The sequence below is a fragment of the Dermacentor silvarum genome, chromosome 1, assembly GCF_013339745.2.
Source record: "Dermacentor silvarum isolate Dsil-2018 chromosome 1, BIME_Dsil_1.4, whole genome shotgun sequence".
Lineage (NCBI taxonomy): Eukaryota > Metazoa > Arthropoda > Arachnida > Ixodida > Ixodidae > Dermacentor > Dermacentor silvarum.
Genome location: NC_051154.1, coordinates 441,846,062 through 441,866,362, shown reverse-complemented (window position 1 = coordinate 441,866,362; position 20,301 = coordinate 441,846,062). Strand labels below are relative to the sequence as shown.

At 46.8% G+C, this 20,301-nt stretch overlaps 1 protein-coding gene across 1 annotated transcript in view; it reads left to right on the top strand.

Annotated features, from left to right (window-relative positions):
- LOC119437733 (collagen alpha-1(XVIII) chain) overlaps positions 1-20,301 on the top strand; it is a 288,239-nt gene that overhangs the window by 159,263 nt on the left and 108,675 nt on the right. Inside the window, exons 9-11 of the mRNA XM_037704702.2 lie at positions 955-1,017; positions 1,457-1,582; positions 6,721-6,879. Coding sequence (XP_037560630.1) covers positions 955-1,017; positions 1,457-1,582; positions 6,721-6,879 — 348 coding nt within the window. The remainder of the gene's footprint in view (positions 1-954; positions 1,018-1,456; positions 1,583-6,720; positions 6,880-20,301) is intronic.

The following is a 20,301-nucleotide window of genomic DNA, read 5'->3' as shown; positions in this document are numbered from 1 at the left end:
GACATGAAAACTCGTGTGTGCCTGAGCTGTCAGATAGGAGGATATGTCACCAAATTACGTACTCTCATCATGCAACTTTGGTCACCCTCGACTGCTCCTTTTTTTTCTGCACCAATTCAGGGTACCCCAATAGACCACCGTTAACATGTTATACAGATTCCACAGCCGCCCGTTCATTTGTTTTTCTTAATCTCAACTAAAATATCAGGTAGTTGCGCTTGCTTGCCAATTTACGCTGCCGTCTTCCCAGCTCTTCACGTGGCACCTAGCACTTTCCGTTTTATCCGTTCTTGCGCAAACCTCAGCTTTCTTTCAAGTTCATTTGCGATATGCTGCCAAGTTTCGGGCCCCGTAGGGTAGTGTTGGCAAGAGAGGGAGAGAGAAATAGAAGAGAGGGAAGGCAGGGAGGTTAACCAGACGTATTGCTACCCTGCACTGGGGGATGGGGATATAGGGATGAAGAGAGAGAGAGGGGAGATAAAGAGAGGACAGTTTCGCGCACATTTGAAAATTTGCACAAAATGCATCGATTGTCTGTACACCTTTCCTTTCGGTAATATTGGCGAGTTACCGTTCATGGCCCTGGAGAACATGCTTTATAACTGAATAACATTTGTTAAATGGTACTAAATGGCGTCTGCTTCGGGGATATACTTCGAAATAGCTGGACAAATCGACGCCAGCTCCTATAACTTTGGACTCCTATTACAGAAAGGAGAAGATTAAGGCAGCAAAACACTACTTCAGCTTAATGCGGTACATAATGGCGGCATTGAGAACCAGAAGGGCATGGGAATGGAGCTCCAGATCGGGCAGACCACGTGCGATTTCAAAAGTCACGACATTCAGGAATCCTGGTTTTGAGTGTACTGAATCACTCGTCGACCGAAGGCTAATATTTTGTTTGTGCTCAACAGAGAGTTCCACGCCTGATGTACCGTCAACGCATTGCAGGGTCCTCCTGGTCCGATGGGTTTGCAGGGTCCACCCGGACCGCAAGGGCCACAAGGACCACAGGTAACGACTATTGCCTTCTCGCAAAGAGCTGGCTCGGCGCTTCTATGTTCTAAAACATTAACTTACTTGTCTCTGATTGACATTGATCGATGCCAACCGTATGCCTTTGGACAAAAAAGGCGTAATTCTAAACTACCAGCGACGTTATCCTGTTCAATCCCTTACACCAAGCTGGCATGAACGATGAAGTTGCCCACTCATGGAGGACATGAGCCACCGTGCCTTCCGAGACTGCTGAGTACTCTAACTAAGGACAAGCGATTGTGGAGGCGTCGTGACATACAAATAAGTAGATGAGATCTACTTCCTGCGATTGCTAGGCTTCGTGTGGTGGCGCTGGTCTCCGCGCTGAAACCATCAGCGTTCGTTCGCTGTTGCGGCAGCAACGGCCTTCCTAGGGCACATGACACGAACTGCTGACGTCAGTCGTCTGTTATAGGGCGTTCCCGGACAACAGGGTCCACCAGGACAGCCCGGAATAGATGGTTTGCCAGGAATACCCGGACCCAGGGGTTTGCCAGGTCCCCCTGGACAGCCCGGTCCTTCGGCTCCGAGAATATTTGAGGTAAAGCATGGGTCAACTTTAACCAATTTGTGTTAATTGTGTCACGATATATGTCTTCCTTCGTATTTTATTACTAGTTATGACGCGGGGAAAGAGTGAAATCAACATCGACGAAATTTAAAGAAAAATAATGTGAGACTTTATATGATGATGAAGTATAAAGCGTCTGCTTTTGCTGTCTCCTTAATATGTTCTACATGCTTGCTGTTTGCAGTACGGCGTACACCGTCTTTTTTAAATAGACCGCTCCAAAAAAAACATATTTCGAGGGCTGAAGGGCCAACTTGAGTTTGGCATTTGAAGTTTTGATTTTATTGATAATCTGCATACTCCTAGATCCACTTTTGCTTTTTATAGACAATTACGTCCCGAAGTGAAAACTGTCAGGGGGATCTCCAATTAGTAGTGGTAACCGGTAACAAATGTATCGTACATGAAATGATGCTACAAGAGCAGAAATATCAGCAAAGACATGAATACATCTGGAGAAAGCAAAAACACCGTCTTGGAAAAATCGCACGACGTTGTGCATGTGTGAAGTACAACTTTCACACATGATGTCCCCATTTAGCAATCCCAGCATGATTATAAGTTTGCTTAGCTAAGTCACTTGCACAGCACTAATAACTACGAAGTCATGCACAAACCCCCGTCCAGCTTCTCTTTTCCAAATTGATCATTCTGAAATTGATTTCCCAAGTAGCTTTATTAGCAACTTTGTTAAATAATACGACATATGTCACCGACTAATTTGCGGCGGTAGTAAGGCTTCACGGGCTCTCGATTCTGGAATATCATTCAGACATGTTGAGCCGAGACGATAATTTAAAAGACGGTGCTTGAGCTTATGCTCGATGCGCGCCTATTCTCTTTACGTCCGTAAACGAAGAAATTCAGGCTTGAATGTTCATCTCATTCGGCGTGTTATCTCGTTCGACGAGGTCTGCGGTGAAGTATACGTGCTCCAGCACGTGCACCGCTGGCACGCACGCCCTCCGTGTCGTGAGAAGCGGGAGTTACGCGCATTTAAAAAAGTGCGATTTGTGGTATACATCAAGTGTCGACTGCCAATACGTTCGGCGTAGGTCGAGAATATTGGCGTCAGATCAAAAAAGTCGTTAAACATGATCTGCTTTTCTACTAAGAATTCAGTCGGCTTTATTGACACCTATGAGCCAACATTGCATGTATGTATCCGGATTTACGTCATGATTTTACTGTGAAGAACACAAAGGCGTGCACTGGCACTGTTTTATGAGTCAATTAGGTGCTATATAAGCTCGTCAGCTGTGTCCTACTCGACGATACAGCACGGACGGATGTGAAACCCGGGACAGTAGCCAAAAAAGGCTTCCCTTTAAAATTTCTAAGGCAGTTCAATGGAGATGCCTGTGCACTTTTTTAGTTAACGAGTTCCTGTAACGGCGGCGCACATCGTTTAAATGTGTGATAATAACTGTTTCGTTATGTAGCTCTGGCGAGCCGCGACACGAAGGTAAAAGACTAGGAAGTTGAGCCTCAGCGTGGCACTCACCCTGAGCATTAAGCGAGACTGTGCTAGTGACACCTGAGGGCTCTGGCTAGTTGTCCGTAGAGTCCTTGGGTGGTCTTCCAAGGCTAAATTTAAAATACAGTGCTTAACGCAGCCTCAGCTCACGTTTTTCCACGAACGCGGAGTGGGACGTGATTCAAACAGGCAACCATCTCCGCTCATAGTCCACGAAAATGGGCTAAATTATTTCGCAGATGAATATTTTAGGACACTTATGTTGCTACCATTGAAGTGTAGCCGGTCAGTGCTCTGTGAATGTAGAAGGTGTCCTGGACAATTGCGCAAGTTTCAAGAGATCCCTTCCCAAACTTGGGGAGAGGTACCAAGTTAGTGATTCAATATTTTCCCCAAAAAGCCTCCTTCGCGCTTTACGAGAAAAACGAAAACGTAAATGGACCACCAGAGTATGTTGAGATAGAGCGTGAGGACGAGTGGTTCGAAGATTCTCAAGAGTCTCAAGATTCCTAATATGTGTCTCGAGCGCTGACCAGCTTCGATTCTGCAATGACAACATGTTCCACAAAGTAACGGATAGGAATTAGGTCGGGATTTTTAGGTTAATTAATTAGTTATTAAGTGGTTCTCACACATTCACCGACGTCCGTCGCCACTATAGCATCACGTTACCAAAGAGAAAGACATTTTTGTTTCCGTTGCACTGCCTTTAAAATTTATGGCTTTTCTCATTCGAAGCAGACGGTAGATATTTGTAATGCAGGCGCACACAAACAACTTGGTTTTTTTCCAAACGTGTGTTTGTTTTTCAAAAACGAAATAAGGACTGGCGAAAGAGGTTGGTCGAGTATGAGCGCGACTGCCTCACTAAGCTGTGCACACTAGAACTATCTCGCCCCTAGGGACACACACACACACACACACACACACACACACACACACACACACACACACACACACACACACACACACACACACACACACATATATATATATATATATATATATATATATATATATGAGTACAACGAGGGAGGGGGAGACAACAAGTGTTAGTAATGAGGAGAGCATAACAATGTTGCTGAAAACTAAGAAAATAAATACAGAAATCACTCTTGCAACATGCCGGCAATATATTCCTTTGCACTTTGTTTTTAAGTAAGATGAATACCAGATAGCAACAAACTTTAACTGACCTTGAAATACGACGTGTCCATGGTGATCAAACTCCTCCTATACCCTGAGGACAAAATACAGTACAAGGTAGCCTGAAAAGATGGCAAGTAATCAATGCTTTAAGTCATCCAGTGTCCCAACGCAGTCATTTCAGAGCTCTGGCCACAGACCTCGGATTATCTGAACGCGACGTTGCTAATAAATTTTGTGAAATCCTCATAGAAATCGGACAACGTGACCCGCCTCTGATTACGCTGGCCTATACAACCTGGCCCAGACAGTAAATTGTACTGCGTTTTCAAAAAGTCTCAACCCCACCGGTACGCTGGTTCTTCTAGATTTATTCAATCATATGTGGATGGAATCATGCATTAACCTCGTGTTAAAAGATTACAAACGTCGCTGCACTACTGAAGCCACGTAAATCGCCCCTTATCTCTTGACTCAATCAGTACGGTCAGTCGCACCATCTAAAATCCAAAGTTATGAAAAGAAGTATTGAATTTGGGTCTCAGTAGTAGAATGAGTCCAGTATTAGTTGTCCAGAACAAATTGCATACTTTTGAAGACGCCGTTGTGCTGAGGACTGTATCCTTGACCTAGTGACGTTTATGGAAAATCAGGTGAACAGTGGGAACGTCCCGGTTACTGTTGTTCGTAGCTATTAGAAAGGAATTCGACTTGGACAACCACCAGTCTCTTCTGCGCGGGCTTGCCTTGCTTGCAGTGCATGGCCGTGCTCTAAAACGGATGGCAACCTTTCTGCGAGATAGGCGGATAGTGTATTACGATCCGATGATGGCGATAGCGACAGATACAAAGTGAGCAAATGGTTGTCCCAAGGAAGTGTTCTAAGCCGGCTTCTCTTCAGCGTCGCAACAACAGGGTTTCCAGCGGTGCTGCCTAACGCCTTGGCTGTACGCAGAACATATATGAATATGGGCATTCACAAGTTGCTTGAGATCGTCAAGCACCCTCTTCAGCAATGCTTAAATGTAGTAAGCGATTACGCCAAGAAGCGAGGCATGAAGGTTTCTCAGGCCAAGTCAGTGGTTTTGTCTTTAACAAGAAAGAAATTGAAGAACTTGACATTTTTCGTGGACGGTCAGAGGGCGCATTGAAGTCGTACGCAAGCATCGTTTTCTTGGTGCGATTCTAGACCGCCTGCTTAGATCAACCCAACAGGTATCTATTCTTGAAGGAGAAATCAACGTGACCATAAACCTTCTCCGTCGCATTGCGGGTATCGAAATGGGGTGGAACAATGGCGTCACTACTCCAGGTCCACAGTGCCCTCATCCTACACAATATTGTCGATTCTGCGCCAGTTCTTCACAACAGTGTGATGCCATCAGGCCTTGACTGAAATGAAAGGAAATGAAAGGAAATCAAATAAAATCCACGATGCGCTTGTCCTCGTTCACGTTCTCCACGCCCTTGCCGGTATTGTGTACCCGCTGAGAAGTAGTGAACTCTTACTATCTTCATTTCTAATAACCTTATCACCCCTTAGCGCCATTTCCTTGTTTTGGTAACCAACATAGCGCTAACGGAAGTCGAGGAAATGGTGGGAGCGCCGTTCTCACAGTGGACACGTTTGACTTGTTTCGTCTTATTAGAAATGGCTATGTTTATATGGCATGATTGCCGCAAAAAAAGCAGGCCCCGTATTCACAAACGTTATCGTTCGTAAGTGTTCTTTGGCATTACCCGGCGGCTTTCGCCAGTGATCTGCCCAGCATCCGCATTGGCTGCCATTTTCTGTTACGAAATATTCTAGGTTTACGCGATTATGGGACCACGCCCGTATTCACAGCAGTTATAATACCCTGGAATTATTCGTAAGAGGAAATTTCACTCTATCCTGATGCTTGACATATTAGTAGCGAAGGCGGCAAAGCAATGTCAAAAAGTAATGACGAAAAAAAAAGCTTCGTGAATTCGGGCCCAGTGCAATAAAAAGCTTGCAGACTGAATCACGTGCGGCAAATATAAATCATATGCTGAATGGCTACAATGTGCGGCCACTCAGCACTGGGGCTACAAATTATTGGAGGGCCCCCCGCTTCCAGTTTAAAAAACACAGTACTTCCCAAATTACTTCCCAACAAGAGTCCCGGCAGCTGGGAGGGGGGCGGATCACTCGCACACAATCACTAATATATATATATATATATATATATATATATATATTCCTTGAAAAAGGTCGGTCCACCGACCGAAACTGTTGGGTAAATAATAAACCTACGATAACCGCGAACTTGTGCTTCTGATTTTCCTATATATATATACGTCAGCGGCTGCTGGTGCGGCACACCAAGTATGTGCTGGGCCAAAAGGTCTGAGCCTACTGAAGAGGCCCGAACTGGGGCCTTAGTTTTATTGGAACTAATAAAAGTTACGGCCTCTTCCTCTCGGTATTCAATTTTTTGCGCCCTTGACCTTTTTTCGGCAGCTGGACAACGGCTACACGTCAGGACTGTTCAGCGGTGCAGGCCCGTTCAATGGCAGACCCGGCCCGGGAGGACCGCAGGGCTTGCCGGGACCTAGGGGTCACCAGGGTCCAAAGGGTGATCAAGGGCCTCCTGGACCAAGAGGACGAGACGGGCATCAGGTCAGCCGCTCTCACCTAAGGCGACAGTTCTTGTAATACTTGAGCGCTGTCCCTGTTGAGCCCACTTATGAAAGCTTATTATTGCTGATAAAAATCACTGCTGTATGGTTCGAGTCATATTTAACGAATGTGAGAATAGCATAGCACTGTGTCGTAACTGTGGCGTTTTATAAGCCCGTCGCCGACCTTGATGAGTTCGACGGAAATGTTGCCAAGTGATTGAGCGATAGTTGCGCGAGTAGCTGGCGTAGCCTCGGTTTCAATGGCTAGACGGGCTCGGTATCCTGCATGATGGTATGCGTGGTCCTCGTAGTGCCACCGTTCTAGCTGCAAATTTTATTGGCTACACAGCTGCGATGTCCACGCTGTGGGTTTCTGCCGCTTTTCATTCCTGAACCGTTGCATTCGACAGCATGAGCGCGCAATAGAGAGAGAGAGAGAGTTTGCAAACGTGTGCGGGTAACTTTGGTTAAAGGGGACATGACACCAAATTTTCTAGTTTGAAATATGGATTGCATGTAATCATAGGTATCTCACAGCAAGCTGGCAAACGTTAAGCGCATTCGATGTAGTAGAAAATCTGATTTTTGTATATTGTATTGAAACCGAACAGCAACGTGGCAACACTAACGTGTGACGAAATGAAATCGCAACCCCAACAACCGCTTCTCAGACTAACGAAAGCCAAGGTCAAAAGCCACGCTTTTGTGTACTGCAAGCGCCAGAAGCGATTGGCGACAGCCAGAAATCCATTGGGCCCCCGCCGGCTTGGTGTATACAGGGTGTTCATTTTTAAGTTTTACGGAATTCTTAGAAATCACCTGTGGCAGGTAGCATAATTCTTCTCATTGAGCAGGGTTATTCGATGAGGCGGACAATAGTAGCACGAGAAATCAAAACACATATTCAACTAATTAACAAAAATCATTATTAACTTCTTGGTTAATTACTTTACGACACATATTGCAATTTACGAATTGCAGCCCGTGAGCTTGTCAGGCGTATCCACTTGGAATGAATTTCCACAATGACCGCAGTTTGGAGATATGCGCCATCAAACTCGCCGTAAAATAAACTGTTGTTCCAATTACTTTTTTACCAAAATGCTGCTTTATACATTGAAGCACAAGAGTAACTGCAACGCCCAAGCATTTCGACCCACAATTTGGGAAATAATATCTCGAAACTGGTGTCATCTTGGAAATTCATTTCAAGTGGATGCATCTTGCAAACTCACCGGCTACAATTCGCAAATTGCAGTATGTGTTGCAAAGTAATTAACTAAGAAGGTAAATAGTCAATTTTTGTTAATTCGTGGAATATGTGTTTCGATTTCTCGTGATACTAATGTCCGCCTCTTCGAATAACCCAGCTCAATTATAAGAATTATGCTATCTGCCACAGCGGATTTTTAAAAATTCCGTAAAATTTAGTTTTGAACAACCCGTATATGCTTTAGGAGAGCATGTGCTAGCCAAATAGCTTGTAAAGCGCCTACCAAAAGTTATTTGCGCACATTTGTTCTTTCTTTTTAAGCGAAGCTTCATAGGCTCACAAGCGTCGGCGGGGGTGGTGGTGGTGGTGGTGGTGTCACGCTGAAAAATGGGCTCTGATCCTGGTGATTGCGCAGAATGAGCCCAAGCTCAATGGCACATATCCCTGTCATGTGGGCCGGTCCTGGTAATAGTGCAGAAAGGGTCGAAGCTCAATGGCCCATACCCATGTGGGCTCGGGGACCTGTGACGCGCCCTTGAACTACCCTTGTCACACCCAACGAGAACATATTGATTTTCACCGCTCAGATGAATCGCCTCTTCCGCCACACCGACCCCGACATGCCCGAAGAGAAGAAAGTTCGTTTCCTTACGTGTGGTGCAATACAAGGGCTCTTCGCCGGACTGATGCGCCACCCATCCAACACGGTAGCAGAATTTCTCACACAGGCCACGACTATTGAAAAGACGCTGGAAATGCGAACTAGACAATACAGTCGTCGCTCGATGTCAAACCACGCCGAAGTTCACGCGCTCTGCTCCAACGACCTGCGGGAGATTATAGGAGCAGTTCTGCGTGAAGAACTGCTAAAAATGTTTCCAGCGTAGCAGCCCCAGGTTTCATTGATGGCTGATGTCGTCCGGGAAGAAATTCAACAGTCGCTAGGAGCCCCAGAATTACTGCAGCCTCAGGCCGAAGCCAGAGCTACGCAGCCATCGCCCGCCATCAAGTCCCTCCTCGGCGCCCGCGCCAGGGCCCGGTAACTCCACAGTTATGTCGCCATCCACCACCTCCACCGCCAGCCCATCCACCTGTCAGCCCGCGCAATGCTCCGAGAAATACAGACGTGTGGCGCGCTGCTGACCAGCGCCCACTCTGCATCACTGTGGAGAAGCGCGCCACGTCTACCACCGATGCCCATACCGCGAGATGGGACTACGAGGGTTCGCCGTCAACACGCTGCTTCCACAGCTTGGCGAGTGACCATGCGACATCGCCGACTACATCGCCGCAACGCAATGGAGACGCCGACAACCTTCCCGTTCACCGTCACCAGGACGCTATATGTCACCGAAGCGCCGACCATACACTGGCCGAGTCCGGGGCCGGTCCCCAAGCCCATATCCGGAAAACTAAAAGCAGCAATCGATGGAGGTGCGTTTGCTGTTCGCCAAAATGCCGAAGATCCTCCGCCGCTGATGACGACGTTGCAAGAGCCACCTCGATGATGCCGCAACGAAACGCCGGCATTCAGACGCTGCCTTAAAGCCAAGCAGATGCCGCCCCAAGAAAGCCCGACGACGCGAGGTCACTGCACCGGGACAAGGCGATGCAGCCATGATCCGACGCCATGGCCTCACCGGAACGCAAGGCCAAGAACCACCGACCTCGACGTTTTTATTGATGGCCAAAACGTCACTGGCCTAGTGGATACGGGAGCCGATTACTATGTCGTCAGTGGACAGTTCGCCACCAAGTTGAGGAAAGTAAAGAATACTTGGGAAGGCCCTTAAATCTGAACACCTGGAGGACACCTGACAATACCGACTTGAATCAACACAGCAAGAATTACCGTTCATTAATAGACCTACCTGCGACCTTTGTTATCGTCCTACAGTGCTCGCGAGGCGTAATTCTCATCATGGATTTCCTGAACCAGCGTGGCATGATCATCGACCTGAAGTCCGAGTCGATAAAGCTATCCAAAGCCAAGCGATACCCCCGGAGAGTGCTCCGAGTCACCATGTCTAGAGTGCGCCAAAATATCAGGTCAGCGTCCCATCTTAATGCAGTATCACTATTTCCATGTGCACTGAACCACCCGCAGACGTAGAAGGCGTCGCCGAACATCTACTGCTTCACCGTGAAATTTGCGTCGCAAGAGGAATCGCTCGACTGCACGAAGGAAAAGCGAAAGTAATGCTGACAAACTTCAGTCAAGAATTTAAACACCTGAACAAAGGAACCAAGATTGCCTGCATGGAAGACGTTACATCAGTCAACGAAGTCCGCGCGTGGCCTCTGAGACGAGAATCGTGGCGCGGTGGTGCCTGGGAACGCTGAGAATTGTCCCCTCGCTTGCCGCACACTCAGTGGCACATACTAAGTGAGTCAAGTTGTCGAAAGCTTCATCGAACATACCCAGTGCATTCATGGCGCAGCTCGCTAAAGCGTTGGCGTGAAAGGCGCATTGAAAAGCGGAACGTACCAGTGCATTTGTGGCGCCGCCTGGTAATGCCTAGGGTTCCTGTCATTGCCTTGTGACGTGACATCGACTCCGCTCCGCATCGGATAATATTAAGGGATCTTTTTCGTCACTGTAAAAGCGCGCGTTCCCAGTAGCACGTACCCAGTTAACCAAGTTGGCGTCAAAGACGTTCATTGAAGAGCGGCACCCACCTACTGGCACATACCCAGTGACCCAACGTGGCGTCTAACAGGTTCGTCCGAGACAAGCACTGATCGAGTGGCACATACCCAGTACTCTAAGTAGGCGTGAAAGAGTTTCTTCGGACAGTGGTACCAACCCAGTCCCGCTTCTGCAGTGATCCATGTCGGCGTGGAAGAGGTTCGTAGAAGATTGGCACGCATGTACACATCGCCTCGTACTCAGTGACCCAAGTCAGTCCGACGGTTGGTTTTGAACCCTGTTCCCTCAGCACAATAGCCCAATGCGCTACCCATTCGGCCATGTGGTCGCGCCAATGCGCCTTTCACACCCATGACCCAGGCAGGCGGGAAAACGGGGAAGCCCGTAGGAATCTTTGACGTCATTTTAAACCGCATGATGGCACTCGTCGAGTAGTGGCGCGAGTGGTGCAGGGTTAAGTGTCACAGAACTCTGCGCTCAGTGCACTTCTGGCGCCGGATGCTCCATTTTAGTTATTGACCTCGAGGGCCACCGTTGGAGAGACCGGCGCTGCCATCGCTGTGACGTAGAAAGTGACATCACGTGACTCGCGTTCGCGCCTTCTCCACCTTTGCTGCCTCTGCACACAGTCAACGCAGCTCTCTGGCTGGGCGATTGAAGCCTTGATTGTGGGGATTTAGATAACGCATGGAGGAAGGAAACAAAACAGGAGAGGTCCTGACGTCACTTTTTTGAAGCCGGAAGTGCAGCCATGTTGGTGTGCCACCTCTCTTTGCGCGTCCAATCAGGGGTTCTGCAGCTCGCCGGAGCAGATGGGCGCGAACTTTGAACTTGCATTGTTACGACCAGGCGGAAGTGTGTGCTCCTGACGCGCGTCTAAACAAAGCCTACAAAACTTCTGTAGCAGTTTTAAGTGAAGCAGACGCGCTCCTGTGTTTTTCCGTGGCACATTGAAGAAGACGACGAAGACCCGAGGCGGGATTGCTTGAGTGTATCTGCTGCTGGCCGACACTCACACTCACAGACCCAAAACCCAACTTTCAAGCTTACACACAACACTCCAAAGTCAGCTTTTCTCACGAACAAAAGGTGCTGCGGGAAAGACACCGGCGGAAAAATCTTATCTCACTTTTCAGAGACCGAGAGTAGCAGCGAAAGCTTCAGGAGCGCGGTTGCCATAGCAACGTTGACATTTGGGGTACCCGTCCCAGTGATCCTTTGCGAAAAACAGCACGTGACTTCCGCCACACCTTCTCCAATACATTCGTGCTGGCCAGGGCCTCTCCTGGGGTTTCCTTCCTCCATGAGATAACGTGTTTCATTCCAAAGGCAGCAATTTACTTGTTGCCCACTTTTACAGCAGGTATTACTGCTCAGTGTCGCAGTGCCGGACGTATTCGGCTGAGCCCGGCGTGAGTTTTCACGCGTATCCCAAATTGAAGCGGCAGCGAGATGCCTGGCTGATGAAGTTACCGAAAACGTAACAACATGATGATCGCAAGAGTCGAGCAAGCGATGCACACACGGCATGTAAGGCGCTCGCTTGATATGACATTAGTCAAAACACCCTACGCAGAGACGCATGCGACTTGCTTGCGTGAACACGGCGGAAGCGCGGATTGAGGAGATAAAAATATAAGCAGTTGAATTTCCAGGTATTATAATAGACCGGTGATAAATATTCATGATGGAAAAAGCGCTACCAGAACGTATACTTAGCAAGAACACATGACAAAGCGCTGTTCTTGCTAAGTCACCGTTTTAGTAGCGCTTTTTTTCATCATGAACGTTTACCAACACGCCCATCTGACAGCTATTCTAAATGTTATTTCAAGTACAAAGGGCCCTTTTTCATGTGGTAGTAACGCATTCCTCCCCCCCCCCCCCCGCCAAAAAAAATGCAGCAGAAGAAGCACTGTATCCTGTGTTCTTGCTAAGTATCCGTGTTAGTAGCGCTTTTTCCGTCATGAACGTTTACTAACACGCCCAACTGACAGCTATGATAAATCATCGCCCCGCGGTAATTCTGGCGAAATTAGCAAGCCGCACTCTCCGGACGACGGCTGTGAACAGTACTGCTATTGCGGCAAAAGTACTCGTAGCTATTTTATGAACGACAATGCGAACTGAAAAGCCAATATCCAACCTGAAAAGCATCAGGTTGGTCGCGCTTACTAAAAGCCTTGGCTTCACTACACACCAAAGTGGGATGTACGCGCTAGGTTGTTTTGCAGCCGAGACGCCACATATACAACCCTTAAAACATGCAAGCGCTTGTAATTAACCGTCGCAGAACCGCTGGATGCGCCGAACCCTCAGCAGCCAGTATCGTGTGATGTCGTTTTCTACGTCACGGAGAGTATTCAGCAGATGGAGCCAATGTTTGTCCTCGAGGCCAATACTACATGCTCCAGAATTATTAAATGAAAATCATCTTTTTTATCAGCTTTGTTTTATGTTAGATATTATAGACCAACAAATATATGCTCTGATCAAAGTTCTTTTCCAAGCATATTGTAATTTTACTATTGTTTTATATTTCATTTTTATAATTGAATAATACCGATATTAAAGCCCAGATTCGGGTTATGTGAGGTAAGGCATGAGTAGCTCGCAATCGTACTTCGATCGACATTTACTGCAATCAGATAAAATAAAGTACTACAGATTCATAAGCCCTCGATGGGGCGTGCGCGCCGAAGTCAGTTTTAGTAAAAAACATATGTGTACAGGGCGTATACACCTAGATTTTAAAATATGCAAATTCCATGTAGCTGCCCAGGACCAAGGTAATATTGTTTGCCATCGCTTGGAGACACTCAGATAATTTTTGCATTCCTTCTAATTACCTAATTAGTCTATATAATTATTCAATTTCTCAAATGTTATAATTAAATAAAAAGTTTCAATGAGAATATTGTAGAACAATATGAGAAACTGCCGATACAGCTTTCTCTTGCTCAATACGTGCTATATAAAAGTGTATTTCCAAGCCTGAAAGAAGCCCGCGAATACACGCAAAATTGCCCGCCGTGGTTGCTTAGTGGCTATGGTGTTGGGCTGCTGAGCACGGGGTCGCGGGATCGAATCCCGGCCACGGCGGCCGCATTTCGATGGGGGCGAAATGCGAAAACACCCATGTACTTAGATTTACGTGCACGTTAAAGAACCCCAGGTGGTCCAAATTTCCGGCGTCCCTCATAATCAGATCGTGGTTTTGGCACGTAAAACCCCATAATTTAATTTTTTACACGCAAAAGTGTCGCGCGACTGGCCGTTCGATGCACTTTGCGTGCGTTCGCGGACTTTCACACCCACACATGCCGGGTAGCATGTGTGGGTTTATTAACCAAAAGTTTATTAACACCCTTCACCCTCGAGCACCTTTGAAGGGGTGAGGGTGGCCTGCCTACCCGGCTGCTTTTGGTGCGCTTCTACACTCACTGGAGGCCATTTCGCAACTTGAACGTGTATGTATGTATGTATGTATGTATGTATGTATGTATATAATGAACGCGACGAAAGGGAACCTAGGGGCCTGGTTATTATTAATCATATCATAAGAAGCCAACAAAGAATGACACACCAAGGACAACATAGGGGAATGGCTTGTACTTACTAACTGCACTAAGGAAATGATAAATTCATAGAAATGAAAGTGGATGAAAAAACAACTTGCCACAGATGGGGAACAATCCCACGTCTTCGCATTACGCGTGCGACGCTTTTACCAATTGAGCTACCGCGGTGCCGTTTTCACGTCTACTTTCTCGGGTATTTAGATTTTTACTAGCAGAACCAACCCTGGGAGTGTTATCCAGCGCCACCACTCACAAACCTTGGCAGCGAATGTGGAACATCTTTTATGCCGCACGCTCCGCACAGAATATTCTAAATCGTGTAACAACGTTAATTAGCAGTAATTATGGTTAATTACAGTGAGTTAGACTGAATTAAAGTTAGATCAAGTTAGTGCACGGGGAGTTTAGGTGCAGTAAAATGGCACCAAGGCAACCAGTGGGCAAGCTCTCCCAAGTAACAAAGGACGTAATAAAGAAACGGCAAAACATGAAAGTGTCAAACTCGAGAGATCAGATAGAATTCGCTGAGCTGTCGAAACTGATCAACAAAAAGAAAGTAAGGGATATCCGAAATTATAACGTGCAAAAGATTGAGGAATCAGTAAAATATGGACGCAGCATGAAATCAGTGAAAAGAAAACTTGGCATAGGACAAGGCAAAATGTATGCTCTGAAAGATAAGCAGGGTAATATCATCAGCAATTTCGATGATATAGTAAAAACAGCGGAAGAATTCTGTACTGACCTATACAGTACCCAGAGCAGCCAAGCTACTTTCATTCGAAGTAGTGATTAACATGATACAGAGGCCCCTTGCATAACTGGCGGTGTAGTTAGAAGGGCCCTGAAAGACATGACCCGGATAAAAGCTGCTGGAGAAGATGGAATAACAGTCGATTTATTAAAAGATGGAGGACATATCATGCTTGAAAAGCTTGCGGCCCTTTATACGCAATGCCTCACGACTTCAAATGTACCAGAAAGCTGGAAGAACGCCAACATTATACTCATTCATAAGAAGGGAGACGTTAAAGCATTGAATAATTATAGGCCCGTTAGCTAGCTTTCGGTATTGTATAAAATATTCACCAAGATAATTTCCAATACAATCAAGGCAACACTTGACTTCAGCCAACCAAGCGAACAGGCTGGCTTCCGGAAGGGATATTCTACGATGGATCATATCCATGCCATAAATCAGTTAATAGAGAAATCTGCCGAGTACAATCAACCTCTCTACATGGCTTGCATAGATTATGAAAAAGCATTTCATTCCGTAGAGATACCAGCAGTCATCGAGGCATTGCGTAATCAAGGAGTACAGGAGGCATATGTGAATATCTTGGCAAATATCTACAAGAATTGCACAGCAACTTTGGTTCTCCACAAGAAAAGTAGAAAGATACCTATCAAGAAAGGGGTCAGACAAGGAGACACAATCTGTCCAATGCTATTCACTGCATGCTTAGAAGAAGTATTCAAGCTGTTAGACTGGGAAGGCTTAGGAGTAAGGATCAATCGCGAATACCTCAGCAACCTCCAATTTACAGTTGACATTATCCTATTCAGCAACAATGGGGACAAATTACAGCAAATGATTGAGGACCTTAACCGAGAAAATGTAAAGGTGGGGTTGAAGAATAATATGCAGAAGACAAACATAATGTTGTCTGGCAAGGGAACAAGAATTCAGGATCGCCAGTCAGCCTCTAGAGTCTGTAAATGAGTATGTTAATCTAGGTCAATTACTCACAGTGGACCCTAATCATGAGAAGGAAATTGATCGAAGAATAAAAGTGGGTTTGAGTACATAAGGCAGGCATTGCCAAATCCTGACTGGGAGCTTACCACTGTCATTGAAAAGAAAAGTGTACAATCATTGCATTCTACCGGTGCTAACATATGGGGTAGAAACTTGTGGGTTAACAAAGAGCTCGAGAACAAGTTACGGACCGCACAAAGAGCGATGAAATGGAAAATGTTAGGCCTAACGTTAAGAGATGGGAAGAGAGCGGTGTGGATCAGAGAACAAACGGGGATAGCCGATATTCTAGTTGATATTAAGCGGAAGAAATGGAGCTGGGCAGGTCGTGTAATGCGTAGGATGGATAACCGGTGGACCATTAGAGTCATAGAATGGATACCAAGAGAAGGGAAGCGCAGTCAAGGACGGCAGACAACTAGGTGGGGTGATGAAGTTAGGAAATTTGCAGGCTCTAGTTGGTATCATCTAGCGCAAGACAAGGGTAAGTGGAGATGGAAGTGGATGAATGGAAATGAAAGTGGATGAAAAAACTTGGAGGGCGCCTAAGCTTCGCATTTAAAGTGGAACGCGACAGCTCTCAAAGATCCCTGAATGCTTGTCAGGCTTCCCGGCAACTGCAGCTTTCTTTTTGTCTCCACCTTCGCCTCTGCGCATCGCTGCCGTTTTAAGCTCCGTGGAGGCGAGTGCCATCTGGACGGTGTTTTTGCAAGTAACCTACCCGGGCGTGCTGCTGTTGGTATGGTAGAAATGCTGGAAAAGTGGCTTGTGTTTGAGTTTTCTCATAACAGAATTATGTTTTCTCGCATATTCAAATTACAATCCGACGCTATCATGTTTGTAGGTTGTGGTTATGTCGTACTTAACGATTTTTCTGATGGATATTACTTTGAGAAATTCAATTAGTTCACCAACAACTCCGCGCCACGCAGAGGGCCTGCGTGGTCGGGGTAGTTCGGGATGGTTTTCTCAGCCACGTACGCCGGCTCGACTACGCCGACACCGACGCCGGATTTTCTACGACATGGGGCTCTTAACGCTCTCGCTTTAAAAAACAACTTGCCGCAGGTAGGGAACGATCCCACGTCTTCGCATTACGCGTGGGATGCTCCTACCAAGTGAGCTACGGCGTCGCCATTTTCCCCATCCACTTTCTCAGGTATTTAGGCTTTTACTACTAGAACTAACCGTGGAAGTGTTAGCCAGCGCCACCACTCACAAACCTTGGTAGCGTTCCTTTCTGCCTCAGGCGTCATCAGTACGTGATCTTTTTGGGTGAAGGCAACTAGTCAATAAGTCCACATATGCTACCTGAAGGTATCAATGCTGCCGGACTCGAGCCCTCGTTATGTAATGAACGAGAAGAAAGGGAACCGAGATATTATATGATGATGATAGCAAAAACCGAATCCCTCAGTTTCCCTTCTCTCGTTCATTCATATCGAGGGTCTCGAATCTGGCAGCCTTGATGTCATTTGCGAGCATACGGGGGTTTTTAGTCACGTGTCAGCACTCATATGTTCACGGTTTACGTGTTGCCATCGTGAAAAACAAGGATGATCTTTGTTCTTTCTGGGGTTTTATATGCCAAAACAGTGCTGCAGTGGACATAAATATAGGCTGATGATGATGATGATGATGATATGCCAAAACAGTTCTGATTATGATGCACGCTGTAGTGTAGGGCTCCGGAGTAATTTTGACCACCTGGGGTACAATCATTGCATAAAGAGATAACAATTTCCTGCGCTTTCCTGTAGTGCACTTAACGTGCACTAAAACGCAAGAAGACGGCCATTTTTGCATTTCGCCTCCAACGAAATGCGGCCGCCATGGCCAGGATTCGATCCCGCCACCTCGTGCTCAGCATCGCAACATCTTAGCTAACTGAGCCACCGCGGAGGATGATACAGATCCGCCCTCAGTGGCCCTCAGTGGCGCTGGCTAACACTACCAGGACTGGGTATAGTCACGGCCAGTGGATGAAAAAAGAATGAACACAAAAAAAGAAAGAAAAGAAAAAGAAGGTGCGGCCTGCCGCATGCATCGAAAACGGTGGCATCCGCCGCGCGCCACCAGTCGGGGACTGTTGTCAGGGGCGGGCATATAGATGCGTCACGAACACGCTTGGAACACCGTCGCCCGTGGAAGCCGACGCGCCCCATCCCCGTCAGCTAGCGCCGTTCGGCCAAGCCAAGCGGCCGGGAATGCTACTACGGCTGTGACATTCGCTGCCATTGCAACCCGCCTGACGTGCCAGGCCGCACCTTTTTATTGCGATAGCAATTATATGGACACTCCAGGCTCATTTCTGCCGTCGCCGTGAGATTCCGTATAAAGTCCAGCGGCGATAAATCGTCGCTGCACGCCGTATGCTGTATGTGCGAGTGAAAGCGGGCAAGGGTGAGCCGGCGATCGTGGCTTAATCTCGCGCACGCGATGGAGGGAAGCGGGAACAAAGCGCGCCGTCTTCTGTACGCGCAACGCTCCGGGGGGAGGGTAGGGAGGGGGAGGCGCGCGTCCTACTTTGGGTGGCCGCGAAAGCACAGCGCGCGGTGGACTGTGTCCGCGACGCCGATGGCTTTCAATATACAGCGGCTCGCGGTTCCCTTTTCTTCCTCGTTTTCTGCATTTCAGTTGCAACCACAGATAATTTCCACGATGCTTTCCTTGGCTTTATTGGCTGTCGGCATTACGTGGTCATGATTAACAAAAATCGCGCCCCTCGGCTTCCTGTCTTCTCGCCAATATATATATATATACAGGGTGTTTCAGGGAACACTTTCAAACTTTATTTAAGGTTCCCTGTGGCCTATAGTCCAATTCTAGTTACTGAGCTGGTCTACTCGAAGAGGTGGATATTCCTTGCACAAAAATTGAAATGCATAATCGGCTAATTAACAAAAATTCACTAATTAAGTTTTTAACTAATTCCATGATGGCCAATATTGCAATTTACAAATTGTAACAGTGGAGTTTGCAAGGCGGATGCACTCAGAATCAATTCTCAGGATGACACAAGTTCTGAGATATTAATTCCCGAACTTTGCGGAGAAATGCATTGGCGTTCCAGTTAATTTTGTGCTTCAATGCATAAAGCGACGTTTTCTTAAGAACCTAACTGGAACGTGAATGCATTTCTCCGCAAAGTTCGGGAATTAATATCTGGAAACTAGTGTCATCCCGAGAATTCGTTCCAAGTGGATCCGCCTTGCGAACTCCACGGCTACAATTTGTAAATTGCAATATGGGCCATCAGGTAATTAGTTAAAAACTTAATTAGTGAATTTCTGCTAATTATTCGATTATGCATTTCAATTTCTTGTGCAAGTAGTGTCCGCCTCTTCGAGTAGACTAGCTTATGAACTAGAATTGTGCTATCTGCCACAGGAAAGCTTTAAGAATTTTTGAAAGTGTTCGCTGAAACACCCTGTATATATACCGGCCCATACAGGTATAAAGTTGCCGGTGCGGTACACGCGTATCACAGATGAAGCGCGAAGATGTAAAGCATTGGAATGGAACCGTCAGGTTATCCCTGCCCAGCTCTCTCATCTTGCGGTTGCGCGGATAGTATAGTTTAAGGGGTGCCGAATGGTGCCATTCTGTTACAGGATGTGGCAGGCGCTAAGAGATCCCCGGAAACGCGCCAGACGGGATCGTCTCTCCTGACCGATCGTCCACTTTATCGTGTGCAACGCAGTGCGAGACACAGCGCGCTATGCGACCCTCAAGATCGGTGCAACTTTGGTCACCGACTGCGGCCGAATACGCTGCCGCCGCACATGCGAGTGACGGTGTTTACCGATGCGTGTTTGCAGCCTATAAGTTTCATTGGGCACTAATTTCATGTTACCTTTAAGCCAAATAGGCTAGAGCTGACGTGTTGGCTAGCATCTAAGGCAGTCGTATTCAACTCACGGTTATACATGTAGTATATGTGCTGCATATTCGGAAATACAACCTTTGCATACAGATGATAATTTTTGCGACGAGGTCAGCTGGAGAGATAGGAGGCCACGCGCTTGCTGTTACTCCATTTCACTTAGACTGTTTGGGCTAAGGTGCCTATGAGTCATGACAATTACTCAGAATAATACTAAATAAGATGAAACAAATCGAAAAGAACCAAATGGTAGATTATGTGATGCCACACTTAAGCACGAGGTTCAAATAAAACGAATGAAAAGAAAGTTCAAATCCATGCACATTAA